The sequence below is a fragment of the Amblyomma americanum genome, chromosome 1 (genome assembly GCF_052857255.1).
Source record: "Amblyomma americanum isolate KBUSLIRL-KWMA chromosome 1, ASM5285725v1, whole genome shotgun sequence".
Lineage (NCBI taxonomy): Eukaryota > Metazoa > Arthropoda > Arachnida > Ixodida > Ixodidae > Amblyomma > Amblyomma americanum.
This window is the reverse complement of record NC_135497.1, coordinates 17,568,307-17,586,325: the sequence shown is the minus strand read 5'-3', so window position 1 is coordinate 17,586,325 and position 18,019 is coordinate 17,568,307. Positions and strand designations below refer to the sequence as shown.

General features: G+C 45.5%; 1 protein-coding gene across 1 annotated transcript in view; it reads left to right on the top strand.

Moving 5' to 3' along the window:
- Positions 1-13,995, top strand: part of ETHR (ecdysis triggering hormone receptor) — a 244,132-nt gene extending 230,137 nt beyond the window's left edge. Inside the window, exons 2-3 of the mRNA XM_077643638.1 lie at positions 5,553-6,088; positions 13,591-13,995. Of these exons, the coding sequence (XP_077499764.1) occupies positions 5,553-6,088; positions 13,591-13,887 (833 nt within the window). The 3' untranslated portion in view covers positions 13,888-13,995. The remainder of the gene's footprint in view (positions 1-5,552; positions 6,089-13,590) is intronic.
- Positions 13,996-18,019: the final 4,024 nt, after the last annotated feature.

Sequence of the window (18,019 nt, the reverse complement as noted above, 5' to 3'; positions counted from 1 at the left end):
ACAGCGCCGTGTGGACGAAAAAGGTCCAAACCATGATTCTGCGCACTTCTTTGGACACGTTGCCCCATACAAATCAACCATGGTCTGTTTAAAACTTTGCGTGCAGTTTTCCCACTTTGTTTTTCTTGCAAGTTGGGTTCTTAGGAAAACAATGGTTTCTATGAGGCCGCAAATATGCCTCCAGTGGGCCTCTACTGGCGCATTTTTTATTACATCATTATTATTATATTTATTATTATGTTTTATTATTATATTTATTACCCCAGAGCCATTGAAATTAGACGGGGGAATGGCTAGAGTTCAAATGGAAAGTAATCAATGCACAAGCAGTTATTGATGAAAATACGGTTAGACTCCTCCTCATACAATGTTAATATCTAAAAGTGACTACAGCATTCAACTGTTGCAATTTGTGCAGGATGGTGAATCCGTAATTCGTATTTTCGAGGGGGAAAACAGCTTCAAGAAAGCATGTTTTCTACATAACGGAATCCCCGCTTTGAGACAAAAATCTTCTCGGGAGGATATATAGAAAAGATAAAATTAGTTGGCCATGCACTGAATGATGCTAAAAAACTTTGTGCAACGAAGACGAGTCAGTTTACGACAAAATGCAAGATCTGGAAGATTAAGGATGAATTTAATGGCGGTTGCATGAGCGGTTCTGTTGTAGTATGAAAGGATGAAACGAACGGAATTGTTCTGGGCCATTCCTAATGAGTGTTTTAAGATATTATGTAAGTATCCCAACATTCGGTTAGCATAGTTCGGTATAATGACACACAATGTGAAAGTTGCAAGTAAGATTTCTAGTGACGTAAACGCCGAGGTATTTGTAAGCAGGTACAGAAGCTAAACAACATTAAGGTGGTAAGCAGATAAGATGTTAGATGACTTGGATACGCGGAAAAACTCGCATTTTTTGGTGTTAAGCTTCATTAACCATAGCTAGCATCATGCAGAAATAAAGTTAAGGAGTCATCACGAAAGGTTATTTTGCTGTAAATTGCGCAGTCATCTGCAAATAAATGAGTACTAGAGGTCACAAACGAAGGTAAGTAATTAATGGAGATATAAAAAAGAACGAGGCGGAACACAGAAGATTTCCGAACGCTGGATTGAACGTCAGTTTCCTGCGAGTTGGAATTGTTAGCCGAATCACATCAACGGTTTTTGCACTGTGATTTGCGTTATCAAGGGGACTGTGTAAAACTTTTGCTCTTTCTCTTTTCCGGTTTTTGCATGAAGCTGATCCAGAAACACAGCATGCCATGCTTTTTTGGCACTCCTGGCGTCTGTCGAGCTGCAGACCACTGCCCCCTGAGGTCCTTTATAAATAATCGCAGCTTCGCTCGGTCGTTTCGCGTCCTCCATCGGTGGCAGCGATGCTATCCTGGCAAGGTCCACGCCAGGGACACTGTCGATACTGTATGTTCCCGATATGTCTTTTCTTTTCGGCGAATAACACGGGGGAAGGCGCATCTATTTGGGATCTCGAGACTTAATAATGCATAGCCACCTCCCTGAGCGGCGTTGCCGATATAATAGGAGCGTCGATGTTGTAACCCGGGGTCCGCTCCACGGACAGCGCGAAAGAGTGCACAGAACAGTTGTTGCGCAGGAGTAGCCTAAAACACCATGCCCACAGGCACTTACAATCGTTTCGTTGTTGTCCACTGGTGCCGTAGAGGCCCGCGCTACAGATTAAACGGCCTGTACTATGCACTGGGTGTGGGCTTTTCTGTGGATGATATGATATATGAGAAATAGCCTAAAATATATCTTATAGCCTAAAAGATATCTTAACATTTTACTTCATAGAAAGGCATCAGTCCTGGTGATCGCGCCTCTGTATCTTTTATAGAGCTCTCCGTGGAAGCTCGCGCACTTAACGCAGTGTTTCTGTGGCTATTCCAAGCATACTGCTGAGTCGTCTTTTCGGCCAACTTCTGAATGTGTAGATAAGGGAATAAAAGGGGAAAGAGTAGCCGTGGCCGTGTTTTCAGGTGGAAGTGAGCTTTCTTGTCATGTTGTCCTTTATCTCTGTGGCGATGTGATATCACTCGTCTTCGCGCCGAACCTTTTTGAATGACCAAAAATCACAAGGAAACGTATCCAAGCCATAGGGGGCTGTAAGTCTGCTTCTGCAAGTATTCAGCAATACCCCGTAGAGACGAGATGAATGAAGGAAGGAATAACTGCAGTGTAGCATTTATTGTTTATTGTCTGCCTAGGAACAGTGTACTCATGTGGAAGAATGCCTTCGATAAAAAAAGAAGAGACCTTCCACATAAACACGTTGCGCCGAATTTGCCATACTTCCTTGATTCCTGGGGACGCGTATACCCGAGTGACTTACACTTGCTTAACAGTGTTTTTGTTTCAAAAATGCAGCATAACACTCACCATGCAATTATTAAATTGTTATAATCTATTTAAAAAATATTGGCTCATTACTGGAACCTAAGAGCACGACCACTGCAACTACAGCAAAAATTAATTCTGGTCTAGCGCTTGTACCGAAATGCTACGTTAAAATATCGGCAGCAGTCGTGCGCTCACTGCAAAGATCAGCGCCAAGTCGTTATTTTTAATGCGAAAGCATTTCTAGGCTATGTCGACGATATCGTGTCATCAAAGCGTGTCCCCGAAACGTGTCCGCAACGGTTGTAACGTTCCCAGAAGAGATAGCATCAAAAAAATGGTTGTGATCTATAGAGGACGATGTGAGTATGATGCACAAAACATTTGAGGTCCTTAAGGTTAATAGTTAATTAATTAGAGCTAATAATTTAAAAAAGCGCCGAAATAGCGTGAACGTCGATATTGTGAGAGGAGGTCGATATTGTGAGTGGACGGGGAAACAGCCGTGGACGACAAATTAGTGGGAAAATACGCAAAGAAGTGAAAATAAAGTTTGAAATGAATTGAAAGGTGTTTGATGAGTTATAATTAATCGAACAAAAAGTTTGATTGACATAGAATAATGAATTAATTACAAGCAAACGTCAATGGACTCAAAGAGGGGCAAAGAGAGGCAACAAGTGTCGAGAAGGCGTCAATGCTTTCGCAATCCTCCAGTGCGGGCAGCAGCAGTGATCTCTAACGTTTTTTGTTGAATCTCGATCTGAGCCATTGCACATTTTCGGTCGTTGTAGGGACCCCTAACTGAGCGCCTCGCTTTCGCCGCAGCTGCGGCTATGTGTGTTCAAATGCATTTCATGCCACGTGCTTTAACTGTATGGACATGACATTCTCTGCCACTGAATCGTTACTAAGATGGAATGGTATTGAGGTGCACTGATTCTTTTATACAGCATGAGAGGGTTTGATCTGTGCGTTTTAAAAAAAGTTTGTTTTTTTGTTCGGCCATTCAACTCTCTAGTGCGGTGAGCGATTCTTGAATCGTGCGTTTTCTTGTTGCATGAGTGCTTATTTCTGGTAGAGCAAGGCACGCTACATCCTTGAAATAAATCTGGGCCGTGTTTTGTAAAAGGTTTATTCCGTTATTTGTTCTTTTAGCCTTTAATCAATGGCATCTGCCGCCTGTTACGTTATCTGGAGAGGCACGGTCAACTCTCATCGCAACGCGTTTCCGCGTTTTTCAATTCGTGTTCACTGTTTCGAACTCCTGAATTTTCCATTTTATATTCCTCTGCTCCACTAAAAAGCATCCCGTGCTTACCTCGTACATACTAGAAAGTAGGCTTCGGGTTAGCACCAGCTATAATGCATAGGTGCAGGAGCACCAACACTGTGTCCCGCAATAGCCCGACGCCCGCTGACTGCTCGGATTCAATTCTGTGAGAGCTCTTGGCGGCAGCCAGTGGGGGCTCAGCAGCAGTGGAAACTGCGCGCGAACTGCTCGATGCTCGATTGACAGCTGAGGAATGAAAGAAATGGTTTACCACGCCTACGTCTGTCTTCGCTTTCGTGCCCTGGTGATGAAGAAATGAACCGTGATAGTACATTCCTGCGTCCAACTATAGCGCCGAAGAAATTTATCTCATGTTCTCCGCTCTGCGAAACAGTAAAATCTGCGATATTGACCTGCAAAGCTGCGCCGTAAAATTGGTTTTAGATATGCCCAGTACTTGAACATGTGACTAACTTGTTTTGTAAAAGGCATATTTCCTGAGCTAATGCAGCTCGCAAGGATTAAAGTCCTTTTGAAATCTGGTGATTAAAACAACCTCTCTAATCACAGACCAATAACCATTTTGCCTGTTTTTTCAAAATGCCCAGAAAACTGAATAACACTGTGAATGACTATTTTCTGTGAAAAACAATATTATTACTGACTGCCAGTTCGGTTTCTGAAAGGGCCACTCGAAGAGTTGGCTGCCATTTAGTCTGGAGCACGCTGTCTAACATCACAAATATTTTTTTACCGCATAAGAAAGCAGTTGCGTGTTATTACTAATTGACCCACATACGCAGCCTCTTTCCAGCGCCCTTAACTTACAACCGGTCTCCGCCATCTATATAGTATTTTACTCAAACGCCTCATTAATGCGAAAAACAGAACAAAATTTTTTAGCAATTATCGCTATTTACAACCAGTTCAAACAATTACAGAACATGTCACAGAGAAACATGGTACGTGCCTAACGCACCTTCTAACTACGGTTATCAAATGTTGCGCCACGCACAGCCATCTTTGTTGCTCATAAGAAACTCGATAGAAAACGATGCATTCTTTTCAACGAACTTATTGCGCATCCTTTTTACATGTGTTACTTTGTGCTACTGCCGTATTCAATGACCCCATGGAATGTTCAACCAGTTTTCGTTGCTATACTTGTAAATTCCTTGTTCCTTATGCGAGGCAGTATTGTTTCATTTATATTATTTTGTACCATAAATAATCTTTCTGTAACTTCATTTTTGCTGTATTCTACAGTGTTCTCTTTCACCAGCATGCATTTTTGTATTACAATGTTTAACAGCGCCTTTTCTTCTGTTTATCCCTCACTGTACCTCTGTATTCTCTTCATTGAATATAGGGCCAATTCTGTAGGGAGTACAGGGCCATGAATGAATGAACCGTTACTGCGCACAACAAAGACTAGGACTACGCACGAATTGAAAAGGACAGACTGAAACTCGCAACTAGTTAAATCGCAAAAAAAACACCTAGTCCTAGTCTTTGTTTTGTGCAGTAACAGTTTATTCAGTCATGAGGCTGCACCAACTTGCCCATCTTGCTGCTCTATTACAGTACAGGTCTAGTCAAGCCGAATTCGTTTGGATTTGTCTGTACTCCTCTCATCCGTACATGTATAGACGCAAATAATCTTGAACTGGATTGAAAAAAAAAATGTGGGAAGAGATAACCTGTGTTGTCAGAAAATGTAGACATCACTTGCACCGGGCTGATAACTAAGTCACGGCGTAGAGTTTTCGACAGTCTGCTACTGCTTAGTCTCTTGATTTTATTTTTATGCGCATCTCTACTGCATGCACTTCGAAAGAGCTTTCTGACGCTGCTAAGGTGCGCTGAAGGTGCACCCTCAAGGCATGCAAAGGTCTCAGGGTGTTTTTTTGCGCAGGCCGCATGATTCCGTTCCTGGAGCTGGTGGTAGCGCACGTCTCCATCCTGACTATCTTGGCTATCAGCTTCGAGCGCTATTACGCCATCTGCCAGCCGCTGAAGGCCGGCTACACCTGCACTAAGATGCGGGCGCTGGCCATCATCGGTGCCATCTGGTTGCTGGCGCTGGCGGTGACCAGCCCCATGCTGTTCGTCTCCCAGTACGGCTGGGTCGAGTACTACGACGGCAGCGCGGTGCCCTCGTGCGGCACGTCCTTCGGTCGGCCCTGGCGGCGGCTCTACATCTTGGCCAGCATGGCGCTCCTCTTCGTGCTGCCCTTCTTCGTGCTGCTCCTCGTGTACGCGTGCATCGCGCGCCAACTGGTGCGCCACCGCGCTCTCAGCAGCGCCCCCTCGGCACAGGCGCAGCTACGCGCTCGCCGACAGGTGGTGCTCATGCTCGCCGCCGTTGTGGTCAGCTTCTTCGTGTGTCTGTTGCCCTACCGCGTCTTCATCCTGTGGATCATCGCCGCGCCGGGGCCCGTCGAGGCACAGGTACGCCTCTCGGGTGGGAACGGCTTATCTGCGCTGCCCGATGATGCTTACCTGAGAACGTGCGTACGCCTGCCTAGTTTGGCCAAAAGCGACGCCACTGACAACTACGTCCTCTGGCAAAAGCCTTGCAAGCCACTTCTACGTAACCTGTCCCGACATGAACATACCAGCTGTGGAGTTGCAATCGCGACGAAGACGTTTTGCTCTTAAAACCAGGCACAAAAAGGAGCTTACTAGGCTGCAAGTGTGAGATAGCTGGTCGTTCATGGTTGCAGAATAGCGGAAATGACACGGGCGGAGACGTATAGTCCCCAGCGCCTTATGTATACAACTCTGTGCCTTTGTCCTAGTCATATGCACTGTTTTCTAACCATAGAAACAAAATTCGGCGCCTTTTCGCCACCAGAGAGCGTACAAGTGACCGCTCTAGCTGCCTCATCATCGCTTAATGCGGGCGTGACGTTTTCACTATTTGATACTATGACAGCCCTTTGGTGTCGTGATACCATTTGGCTTCAGGGGGTTGGGACGTCATGGGCATGTGTATGATTGCCGGCCTCAAAAGTCGTGTGATGTGAAGTCAAAGCCTTTTTGGGCCTTTTATTTTACGCCGTGAACACCAAAAAAAAAAGAACAGATAAAAGCAGCATTTTAAAGCTTGATTTTTCGGCGTATCGATCAGTGTCTATACACGCTGATAGATACGCCGAAAAATCAAATAGCCCATTGTGGACTAAATATACACACTAAGCCGTCAGTGGCACCTGCAGTGGTGTACCGCTTCGGGTACCACTGACGGCTTAGTGTGTCAATTTAGTCCACTATGGTCTATTTAAAATGCTTCAAAACGGGAGTGCATGAGAGTTTCCGCACTCACCTCCGTCGAAACGCTGGTTCTAACTGCGGGATCGACCGCATACCGACTGAGGAAATGCAACGGCTATTGTGGCCAATAGTGGCAGCTCTGCCGAACAATACGGGCTGCTTCATCTAAGCAGTGACGAGGTTTAAAAAAATGAGGACGTGCTGTGTACGAAGATTCGACTGCACAAGCTTCTTGGCAGTCATCTTGATTTGTTAAGTAGTTAACATTCGTCGTTAACTTTAGCGCATATTTTGAATGTAAAACTTGTAGGGTATGCCGAGAAATGTGTCTTCCCAACTGGTCTCACCTGGCCGTAATCCAAAATTTACGAAACAATGTGCCACTCCAAACAGGCCGCATTAGTGTTCCAAGTCTGCACTTAACAAAACAGTACACATGCAATGATTACGCCGAAATGCTGCAAGCTGAATCACTTTTTTCCCCCGTCTGCATTATGTGAACAGTTAGAACGTCACTTAATATGACGAGCAAGCCGACGCAGATCTGACTGCGCCTTAACCAGTTACCTGCCATAGTTGCTCCTGTCTATAGGGAACGTCAACAGAAGGGAGCGCTTCGAGGTAGCCATACACGCGCTTTCGCCCGGTATTTTGTTCCACCCTCTCGTTTCATTATCGCCCTCGCTGGATTCGTAGTGTCCCACACAACGAGTTAAACCATATCTGGCACATGCCGACCAAAATAAACTGGCGCAGTATTCGTGGCTTTCACATGGAACACGTTTTACTTCACCATACCGAGAAATTTTGGACAAGCACATTTTTTCAGTTGGAAGTGGTTTATGAACGCAATTTTGGCATTACATAAAACTACACCATAGCAAACAATATATCTGCATACCCCTCCTCGGAACGCTTGTATTTTTCTGGTATTTATTGTAAAAACGCGCCCGATTGGTTTTCTGTGGCACTCTCAACTACTCGGTGTGAGCGCAGGAAAAAAAAAACAACTTTAAAAGCACGATGTATGGGAAGATTGAACCGTATCTATCAACACATTCCATATCTTTCAAGGTTCAGCAGTTGCCCGACAATTAAAAGCGGTGTCCACGAAAGGTAGACTTCGTTAGACTAGTCTGCTCGCTGGGTAACATTATTAACATTCAAAATTTGAATCATTAAAGATGTGGAAACCATTAATTGTAAGGTAGTTGACTGTCAAAGAAAAATAAAAGAATATAATATACTTGCAATATGATGGCGCCATTTCGAAGGCTCACTTCCAGGGAGGGCAATATTGAGACTACGTCCGTGCTAACTCAGGGGCTTCATTTCTACGGCCAGTAGGGGAGGCGCATAACGTTCGCTCCCACTGCAGTTATGTCGAATACCGCACGCTGTCGTCAGAGTGCAGAAAAAGCACTTTCGCATTAGAGCTGCAACGTTGCCATAATTACGCTTCCAGGAGTTTATTCTTACATGCTGCGAAGCTTTTCAGCTGACATTGTTCGTTCCACCTGTAATAGCAATAAAGTTGCTGATTATTTAAAATAATACGAGGTAAAAGCTGCTGCTTTGTGTTCTACGCGTTAGCCATGGGAGAATTTCACTCAACAAGCTACCTAATATTCACCAACACCATAACATAACATGGGCCCCGTAAACCTTCTGATGCAGTAAATGGTCTAATTCGAGAATTCAAGCGTATATACACGCTTACTTCACCCTCATCAATGCCTCGTACAGCGACCGCCGCGAATACATTTGATTTGAAAGAAGAGTCGTCCCACAAGCACATACGCACACACAAAAACTAGACAATTCAGAAGCTATTGTCTGGAGGCTAATACGAAAGAAACACCTTTCCTTTGGAATAAGCTTAGCCAAACCCAATACCCCGCGCTTTGTCCTTGGTGTGGTGCTTGTCACGGATATTCCACAATAGATCATATTCACACTATCAATCAAGTGATAGAGAAATGTGCAGAATTAACCAATCCCTATATATAGCCTTCATTGATCACGAGAAAGCATTTGACTCAGTGGAAACCTCAGCAGTCATACAGGCATCGCGCAATCAGGGTGTGCAGAAGAGCCGTATGTCAAAATGCTGGAAGATATATATAGGAACTGCACAGCTACCATAGTCCTCCATAAAGTAAGCAATAAAATTCCAATAAGGAAGGGCGAGGCAAGGAGGCACGATCTCGCCAATGCTATCCACCGCCTGTTTACAGGAGGTATTCCGAGGCCTGAATTGGGAACAATCGGGGATAAGAGTAAATGGAGAATACCTAAATAACCTAACCTGTGATTCGCTGATGACATTGCCTTGCTGAGTCACTCAGGAGGTGAACTGCAAATCACGATGAATGAGTTACACAGACAGAGAAGAAAGGTGGGTCTAGAAATTAACATGCAGAAAACCCAAGTAATGTTCAACAGTCTAGCAAGGGAACAGCGGTTCACAATTGGCAGCGAGGGGCTGGAAGTGGTAAATGAATACATCTACTTAGGGCAGGTAGTGACAGCTGATCCGGATCATGAGAGGGAAATAACTAGGATAAGAATGGGATGGAGCGCATATGGCAAGTTCTCTCAGATCATGAATAGCAGGTTACCAATATCCCTCAAGAGAAAAGTGTACAACAGCTGTATCTTACCGGTACTCACCTTCCGGGCGGAAACGTGAAGGCTAACGAAAAGGGTTCAGCTTAAGTTAAGGACAACGCAGCGAGCCATGGAACGAAAAATGATGGGTGTAAGGTTAAGAGGCCGGAAGCAGGGCAGAGTGGGTGAGGGAACAAACGCGTGTTAATGGCATCCTAGTCGAAATCAAGAGAAAGAAATGGGCTTGGGCAGGGCATGTAATGCGAAGGCAAGATAACCGCTGGTCCTTAAGGGTAACGAACTGGGTTCCAAGAGAAGGCAAGCGTAGCAGGAGGCGGCAGAAGGTTAGGCGGGCGAATGAGATGAAGTTTGCAGGCATAGGGTGGGCGCAGCTGGCGAAGGACAGGGTTACTTGGAGAGACAGGGGAGAGGCCTTTGCCCTGCAGTCGGTGTAATCACGCTGATGATTATGATGATGACGTAGTACGATGTAATGGGTACCAGTCTTATAATTCAGTCCTCCAGTGGCAGACTTCCGGCTCATTCTTACTTCCAGTCGTGTGCTTTCTAACACAAAGATGATTCATTTTCATAAACATGGCACAGTACGGCAAACCACCCTTGAATTTTTCGATGCCTCCTTCAGAAGCGACAGTACAAGCAACCAGTATTATTTCCGCAGTCGATACCGCAGTCGCCGCGTTTCGCGGCTGTCCTTCCCACCCTGCCAGCTTTTCTTCCAGGTTTGGCCAATCTAGTGTCCTCCACCTCCGTGCTTTCTTCCGCGCAGGCATTTCCCTCAGATGGGGAAGCAGTCAGCATTCGTGCGCTTTTTTCGCCGACTTGAAATTTTTTCGCCGCTGCTCGGTCCGACTTTAGGGCTTGCCCACACTCGACTGCACTTAACTTGAATGCTGCGGTGAATTCTGTTCTTTTTGAGGCCATTGCCCCTGGCATTATTCGTCAAAGCATGCCCTCACAAATCGAAGCACTAACAAGCAGCCATCGCCAGCAGCATTCGCTTGCAAATCAAAGGTGATTGTATATCGCAGCAGATTTCGTGCGTGCAAAAATGTCGCACGCGCAGTCAGGCCACGTTTTTTATTCTTACTTTTACAGTTACGCAGGCTTCTGCGGCTCTGACAGATGATCTTAAAAACCAAGTCATGTATTGTCCGCACACACAGATACTCCGCATCACGCAAAATTTCAGGTTCTGAACATGTTTTGTCCGCGGACTGTAATCCGGAAAATACGGCAGGTGCATAGTCGTGCGTACAGGTGGAAAGAGACAACAATGAGCTCGCGTTTTCCCGGCCACAGTCTTCTCGAAGCAATTAAGCGTGTTTTGCACTCTCAGTTTGGTCGTAAGCAGCGCATGAAAAGCAGCAATTAGTAAGGCCGCAATGATACGATGCTTTCATTCAATTCTATTCGTGTTTTCCGCCAGTCTGTCTGACTGATTCTAGCGGCAGCGAGGGCATGGGAAATTAAATCACAGGAAGAAACAGAATAAAATTAAATCAGAATGATATCATTATATCAACCTGCCCCCACTCTCCGTGGATAGCAAAGCTCTGTATCACCACATATCATGCCGGAAAATTCTTGTATTTACACAGATATTCGGGCAAAAACCTTTTCGCGCTCAAAATTTGCGCATTAGTCATATGTGCTCTGTGATGTTTCATAATCGATAGCAACGCATATTTACGTAGGTGCTTATGCTCCAGGCAAGTCATCTTTTTAGAAATATAGGCTGGGCGCCTGTGAAAAACTGTGCCGCCATAGCCCAGCATACGTTTCACTTCAGCGTGGAAACACCCCGTTCCCATGGTCTCTGTGTTGCATTTCTGGCCCTAGAAAGCTTACGCAATGACGCTTAGCGGTTTTTCTACCTCGTCAGCGTACAAAGACATGTAAAATCACTTCGAAGGAATATTTTTACAGCAAAACTCTGAGAATACCTTGTGAATGTGGCGGCGAACCACTCCGGCAACGGAGCAGGCGACGCTGCTCAGCGCTTGCCGATCTCTTTTAGAATAGTTCGTGGCGCCGCCGCAGCGTGGCGTCCATATCAAATCAAATCAAATTTATTCCGCAACAAAAAAAGGTTACGAAGAGGGCAGGTAAAAGCTGTGAGAAACAGCTTGAGGAGCCCTCACCCCCTACCACACGGGCAGAATAGAAGCGTGCGGCTAAGGAAGTACACTTGGACAAAACACATACATGAGTTAAGCAACATCATACAAAGAGGAAAGCACCAGGAAAAGAGAAAAAGAAAAGAAAAAAGGTCAGTGTATGGCATCATTATACAAACATTTCACGCAGTTCTTTTGGTGATATACCGGATATGTCAATGTTAGTTTATTTTAATACGTGATTTAGAAGTGTGGGAAGTAGAAATTTCAGCATTTGATGTCCATAATTGGTTCTACATTTGGCGACGTACCACAATTCGGAATGGCGAACATTAAAAATAGGGAAGTTTTCCGTTAGCTGTGCTAAGCTTGTTATGGCATCAATACTTTTTAGTCAACAGAATTTATACAAACGACATAGCTAGTAGTCATACATGGATGAAACCTAAATTATGTGGTGTTTCTTGAATAAACCTGCAGTTTGAGAGCGATAACGGACTTTACAGGCTAGGCGTAAAGCTCTTTCTTGTAAGACGGAAAGTTTACTAATATTTCCAGCTGTTGTTGTTGACCACACAAGAAACGCGTAACTTAATAAAGAAGGAAATAAAGAATTATATATGAGTATGTTAACAGACGCAGGGAAGAAGTAGCAGTGTCGGCGCAAAAGGCCGGTTGTCCTAGATAGTTTATTAATAATATAGTTCACGTGATGATCCCATGTCATGTTGTGTGAGAAGTGTATGTCCAGTGGTTTAAAGTTTTTGACCACTTCAATTTCGGAGTTATTTAACAAAATAGGGAGTAAATGCACATATGTATGGCGGCGGTGAAGTAAAACAGCCTTCGTTTTATTACTGTTAACCTTAAAGCAGTTCATTTGTGCCCATGCATTAATTTTGGACAGTGCGTTAAAGTCTCCAATAGCTGTAATGGGGATTCAGCCTCAAGCCTGACGCTGGTATCAGTCTGCAGTGTTTTTTTCGCGTTATGTGCTACGCACACAGAGTAGAAAAATAAAGCGCATGTAATTACAATTACACTATAGAACGGCGGAGAGAAAACGAACCGCCGAGCGCTGCGTGCCTAACGGCTGCGCGGCTTCACGCCCGGAAAGAAATCGCTATCCGGAATACTTTCTCTGTTGCTCTCGTATCTTCCTCCTCCGTTCTTAAAGGCAAATATTAGAAATGACGAATGGATTCTTTAGGATGGCCTCTTGACCAGGCACCCTGGCGCCTTCCACATGTTCCGTCGCGACTGGCGCTCGGACCATTTCTATTCTGTGTTCGTGACCTGAATAGCCTGTGAAGAGCGAAAGACTAGTTTTTCATACGTGTGTTCAAACCCATCTATTTACAAACATTTCAAATACAGAGCTAGGGTGTGTACTAACGGCCGCTTTCTGTCCACTATTGGAGCTCAAATAAAACAAAAAGTTTTCAAAAGCCGCAAGTAGCCTGAATGTGCAATGGTACCGATTACGCAACCGAACATGCATTTACTTAAGAATTTTGTAATGAGATGTCCCAAGTCCCGGTATACTCCTCAGCCAAGAACTCTTTAAAAATTTATTGCGTCTTTCCTTGTGCAGTTCAAGTGCCAAACAACACGAAAAAAGACTGAAATTTTGTTAATTACGATTTTCACGTGGTCTTTTCTAAATATGTTAATTCTGCTTCTCTGTTTTTCCTTCTGCGCGGTGGTTGCGGCATCCGCTGGCCTCTGATGAACCGCTTTTTTCTTATCCACAAACATGCGAGTTTGCCTGCAATTCTTGTGCTTTAATTTCTGGATACACTAGAGTTAATTACGCCTCATTTGCTGATCTTGTAGCCATCTGCTACCGCCGCTGAAAGTGGCGCATTGAACGCGTGAGGCACCGCTTTTGTGGAACTAAATTTGTGGCCGACTATCGTTGTGCAGGTGAGCCTGGAGGTGTTTTACAGCCTGCTGTACGTGTGCCGCGTCATGCTGTACCTCAACTCGGCCATAAACCCCATCCTGTATAACGCCATATCGTCCAAGTTCCGGGACGCCTTCTGCCGCCTGCTGGGCCTGCGTCGCCGCCGGCTGCTGCGCCAGTCAACCACCACCACGCACACGAGCACCTCGCTCACCTTCCAGAGCAGCCTCAAGAGTGCTTCGAGCCTCAACAACGGCGCCACAGTGCACAGCGTCGTCAGCGTTGGCGCGTCTGGAGCCCCTGTGAAGCCTGTCTGACGAGTCCTGGCGGCCAGACCGTCCTCGGCTGGACTCGCAGCGAGAAAACCAGTCCGCTGTTCCACGCAATAACAGCACTGAGCTGGGATTTTGTGAGCGTGGCAAGCGCCGAGCAGCTGAATGCTGCAGTGACACTGAGCTGCATGTTTAAACTGAGCCGCTGACTTGCAGACCATCCTGAATGCAGAGGTCTTCAAAACAGTGGTTCTCATCAGCGGCCGCACCGCGCTGCGGTTAAAACTCTGAGGCCTCTCTCTTCCCAGGTGCGCTGGTGCGCGCTGAAGGAATTAAGCTGCGATGTCTCACTCGCTTCGCGGCAGCTGACCCGTTGTGACATATGTACTGCTATTGTAGAGAGTAATATCTCCAACGTAGTTACTGTTTTCCCAACTCGCACTTGCGCATGGGACTGTGGCATGTCATCAAGCAAGCAACCCATGTTAGTTTCTGGAAAGCACTTCTTATTAGTGCAGTCCTCAGAATAAGGCTGTCTTATTTTTCTCCCGGGATATCTCCTTGTAGCTCATGTGTCACATGCGTGCTATTCGTTAGTTTACTCGACATGCGAACACCGCATGGACTCCATCAGTGCTCAGTCGGCGAGAGCACATGTGCTGTGAAGATCTAAGCGTTTTACGGGTGTTCAACAAGTGTTCTGCCATCGTTAGAGATCTGTGCATGTCTGCGCAGGTTACGACCATGTCTAACATTCTCGGACAGAAATTTTGAATATTGAAAGATTGTAAGATACTGTTATGGAAATATTGAAGGCACTGGCCCATTATTCTGATGTAGCCGCCGCGGTGGCTCAGTGGTTATGGCACTCAGCTGCTGGCCCGAAAGACGAGGGTTCGATCCTGGCTGTGGCGGTCGAATTTCGATGGAGGCGAAATTCTAGAGGCCCGTCTACTGGGCGATGTCAGTGCACGTTAATGAACCCCAGATAGTCGGAATTATTCCGGAGCCCTTCACTACGGTGTCCCTCATAGCATGAGTCGCTTTGGGACGTTAAACCCCAATAAAGCCAAAAGCAATCTTCCGATGCGTAAAAAAATCATTCTTTTAACGTATTTCCATCGATCGAATCGAGCAGTGAAGACTGTCATAGAAAACAAAAAGGAAACGCTTCTGACGATAGGAAAAACGTTAACAGCAAAAAAATTCAAGACTTTCGTCGGGTGGTCTGCCAATATACTGGTTCTTATACTGAAATCTTGCATTATTTGAGAAATTGCGTCCGCAGACTGTTTCCATTCAAAACTGCTTTTGTCCAGAATTATTAGGTATGATATCTGAAACTCAACACGCAAAGTAGCATTCCAGTCTGATGAAAGCCCTGGAAATGACAAAATGGCAAGTGGAGCACCCGGTCGGACGAGAAGAAAAGTGATGTATTTGGAGTTTTGTTCTATGATTGAACACCTTACAAAGGAAGAAGAGAATATTAAAGAAATACATGAAAGGGTGATTACTGTACGTGGTTACGATGCGCCTTCCTGCTACCAACTAGTTTTGGGCCAAGCAGTTTCAATGGGGGTAGGGAATCAATTGAAAATGACCCCCATTCAGTCTGACGTGCCTCTCAATGAGCTGTAAAATGGAGGTCGTGATCCGGGAGGGTTATTGGCTGAAAGTCAGCGTTGTAGCTCATGTATTATACACTTCAGTTGGCATGGTTCTCAGTGTCATTTATGATATTTTATCAGGTTAAACATGGACACCCTCTGAGCGCCGTGAGTGTTGATACCTGTGCGAAAAACATGCCGCCAGCAATTCGGCCGACAAAATTTAGACATGCTTAGACAGAGTTCAAGCGGCTTCTATTTTCCAATTCTTCGGGTGATGAAACAAGGTCCCACAACCATGATCCGGAGACCAATCAAGATCCCATGCAATAGAAGCACGAAAGGTCACCAATTTCAAAGGTATTTTTTGTGCAGAAGTCAGCTGAAAAGGCCACGGCAAGTTATTTGGAACACAGGAGTTTTATCACTAGTATTCATGTCACACATGGGAGAAATTACCGAAGACACATGTGCTTTAATAATGGCGCGTTACGGGGAGGCAGTCAAGGAGAGCGGCGTGGGAGGTGGTCGGCAGGTGTGTTGCTGCTGCACTCCATGCGCCAGCTCACAAGTCCCAGAAATCACAAGCTGCTATCGCGGAATGCAGCTTAATGGAACTGAACCATCTACCCTGTACGGTCCAAATCTGGCTGACAGTGATTTCTTCCTTTTAGGTGACCTAAAAAATTTGTTCGTGAGCAACAATTTCCTTCCCTGGTGACAATGCTGTCAAAAAGGCGACAACAGGCTTCGTGCAAGAGTGTGAGGTCTGTATGAGTAGAAGAAACAGAAACCCGAGAAGGTAATCGACAAAGGTGTTCCGGTTTGCTTCGCGCTCTACTAATATCGATTCCTGCCTACTCGCATTCACATTAATTGAGCAACGAGCCTCCTCCTGTACTGAGTGCATCCAATCATTGCAGCCGACACGCGTTGAAGTCAAAAGATTTGTTTTCGTAGATAAGTTACTGAACACCCTTCGTTTATCAGAACCTTGTGGACAAACGTGGCGCTAATTCACCGGCGACCGTGGATATGCCAGTTCAACAACCATGCTTAGAGTGTAGTCAGTTGTCATGAATCTTCAAAAAAGTTGCCTTGTAAAGTAGTGCCCATATTTAGCTTGTTGTAGGTTCGATGTCACACTAGGGACAGTATTTCTTGTGAAAAACTATTTTCATTGACTCTGTAACCGCGAACTTTTAGTTTTCCTAGAAATGAAGTTCTTGCCTGTAAATATTAGAAAGATGGCTCCTACGCTGAATGGCGCGGCAAAATATTTCACAGATAAAGGAACATATGCGTGTGCGCAATTGTGGTCTATTGGGAAAGTCGTACAATCACCTGATGAGCTTAATTAGTTTAATTAGTTCAGTCCTGCAGAAGTTTTGCAGTAACGAGAAAAGTTGCCCCCATTATTCAACATGAAATTATATTTAGCGTTGCATGGCTGCCCGCAGCAACTACGACGGCAACAAAAATGTCTCACCATCTCCCTGTCCTGGCACTTGCCAGTCTCGTTGATATGGTGGCAATGAACACCGCTAGACGGAGACATGTTGCTGAAGGAGCCTGCCATAAATTCGCGCATTCGGAAGAGCCTATATAGACAGTACTTCGTTACGTTTCCTATTCCTCTCCCATCACTCTGACTCCAAATTTCACGAGTGCTCAGTCATAAGAAGCCGGCAAGCATACGTACCGCTTGGTGAGGCGTTAAGTGTATTATTAACGCTGAACTTCCTCGCGTCCCTCTATAGGAGCAGCACTGCGGCGTTAGCAGAACCAGAAGTAGAAGTTATGCCACCGCTCTCGATGCCCGCTGATGTGCGGAAATGCTCGCCGCGAGCCGGAGACCGCTCTAATGTACAGCCCCTGTTGTTCTCGGCAAAGGAAACCACTTCAAGGCTGAGATTCTTCCTGTAATAGATACTGAATACTTTTCTCTCATCGGATTAAAAGTAAAAGCATAAAAGCTCGGATGCATCGAAAGGAATGCACTCTACGCTGGCCTGTCGGTGCTCCCTCCGATGTATTGAACCTTTTGGAAAATTTCGTGAGCAGAAGGCAAGGCGAGACTGAACTGTCCTGCGTAAAAACCACGGATCAAGTATACGTTTCCTCTAAGCTCAAAATTCTCGAGTCAGGCGACGTTTGGTTCAGAGAGCGGGTCTCATCGGGTCTCATCGGCTCATGGGGTCTCATAGGAGAAGCGCAGTGAAGGCATGGCTTGGTTTATGAGCGTTTAAAGTCCCAAAGCGACTCGGGCAACGAGGGACGCCGTAGTGGAGGGCTCCGGAAATTTCGACCGCCTGGGGTTCTTTAACGTGTACTGACATCGCACAGTACACGGGCTTCTAAAATTTCGCCTCGATAGAAATTTGACCGCCGCGGTCGGGATCAAACCCGCTTTCAGTGAAGGCATGAGCTAATCAATTATCTTAGTCGAGTGTGAGGAACCGGAGGCATTCCGCAGTCGTGGTAAGAAGCAAAGAGCTTATTGGCATTCATGAAGCCCGCAAAGGTGTCACCAAACCTGGTCATTTACCCACCTACATGACGGACAT